Source organism: Aplysia californica, unplaced genomic scaffold (genome assembly GCF_000002075.1).
Source record: "Aplysia californica isolate F4 #8 unplaced genomic scaffold, AplCal3.0 scaffold01254, whole genome shotgun sequence".
NCBI classification, from domain to species: Eukaryota; Metazoa; Mollusca; class Gastropoda; order Aplysiida; family Aplysiidae; genus Aplysia; species Aplysia californica.
Window position 1 is genome coordinate 24,548 of NW_004798524.1, and position 1,312 is coordinate 25,859.

The 1,312-nt window shown below is 47.3% G+C and overlaps 1 protein-coding gene across 1 annotated transcript in view; it reads right to left on the reverse strand.

Annotated features, from left to right (window-relative positions):
• Window positions 1-1,312, reverse strand: part of LOC101862548 (phosphatidylinositol 4-kinase alpha) — a gene marked incomplete at both ends in the record, with an annotated part of 42,133 nt that overhangs the window by 1,389 nt on the left and 39,432 nt on the right. Inside the window, 2 exon segments of the mRNA XM_013090394.1 lie at window positions 477-607; window positions 1,103-1,233. Coding sequence (XP_012945848.1) covers window positions 477-607; window positions 1,103-1,233 — 262 coding nt within the window.

Here is a 1,312-nt window from a genome sequence, read left to right on the forward strand (position 1 = left end):
ACTCCTTTTTAACAAAGTGAGGGAATGAATGGTATAGATTCCATACTTCTTTTTAACAAAGTGAGGGAATGAATGGTATAGATTCCATACTCCTTTTTAACAAAGTGAGGGAATGAATGGTATAGATTCCATACTTCTTTTTAACAAAGTGAGGGAATGAATGGTATAGATTCCATACTCCTTTTTAACAAAGTGAGGGAATGAATGGTATAGATTCCATACTCCTCTCCAACAAAGTGAGTGAATGAATGGTATAGATTCCATACTCCTTTTCAGCAAAGTGAGGGAATGAATGGTATAGATTCCATACTCTTTTTCAACAAAGTGAGGGAATGAATGGTATAGATTCCATACTCCTTTTCAACAAAGTGAGGGAATGAATGGTATAGGTTCCATACTCCTTTTCAACAAAGTGAGGGAATGAATGGTCGCCATTCTCCCTCTCCTCATCCACCTCCCCTCCCCCCCCTTCTCACCTCAGTCTCTCCAGTTTATAAATAGACAGTAGGTAGGTGCACTGTGCAAAGTTGAGCCGGTTCACGATGGTGTTGACCTCTGGGTTGTCCAGCTGACGGCAGATGTCAGCACGCAGCTCGGCCAGCTCGCTCTGGGGGGACAATGTGGAGGTCGAGGGGTCAGGGACAGTGTGGAGGTCAAGGACAGTGTGGAGGTCGAGGGGTCAAGGATAGTGTGGAGGTCAAGGGGTCAAGGACAGTGTGGAAGTCAAGGGGTCAAGGACAGTGTGGAGGTCAAGGGGTCAAGGACAGTGTGGAGGTTGAGGGGGTCAAAGGACAGTGCGGAGGTCAAGGGGTCAGGTGGTGAAGAATAATGTTACAGCGAGGCAAACAATTATTTTAAAAACCCTCACCGGAGAAATTGCACTTTTCTTAACTCATTTTCTGCCCATTTTTATACCAGCTTTCACCGGTTTTCTCTGTGCATCCGGTGGTGAATGATAGGTGTGTATGTTTGAGAAGGATTTTCCTCACGGTGACACTGTGTCGTCCCGGAGTGCTCTGTTATAGAAGAAATAGAGAGAGAGAAAAAATGAGAGAGACAGAAAGATTAAAAAAATAGAGAGATAAAGAAACCAAACCCTCACCGGCGACACTGCGTCGTTCCTGAGTGCCGTGTTATAGAGCAGCTCCTTGCTGATGTGTTCCTTGGAGATGAGCAGGGGGGACTTGGTAGCGATGAGACATACACCCTCATACCACTCGGGGGGCCACAGACCTGTGGAGGGTGAGTGGAGAGTGAGGAGGGGAGGAGGAAGGGAGGGGAGGGAAGAGGGGGAGGAGGGAGGGAGGGGGAG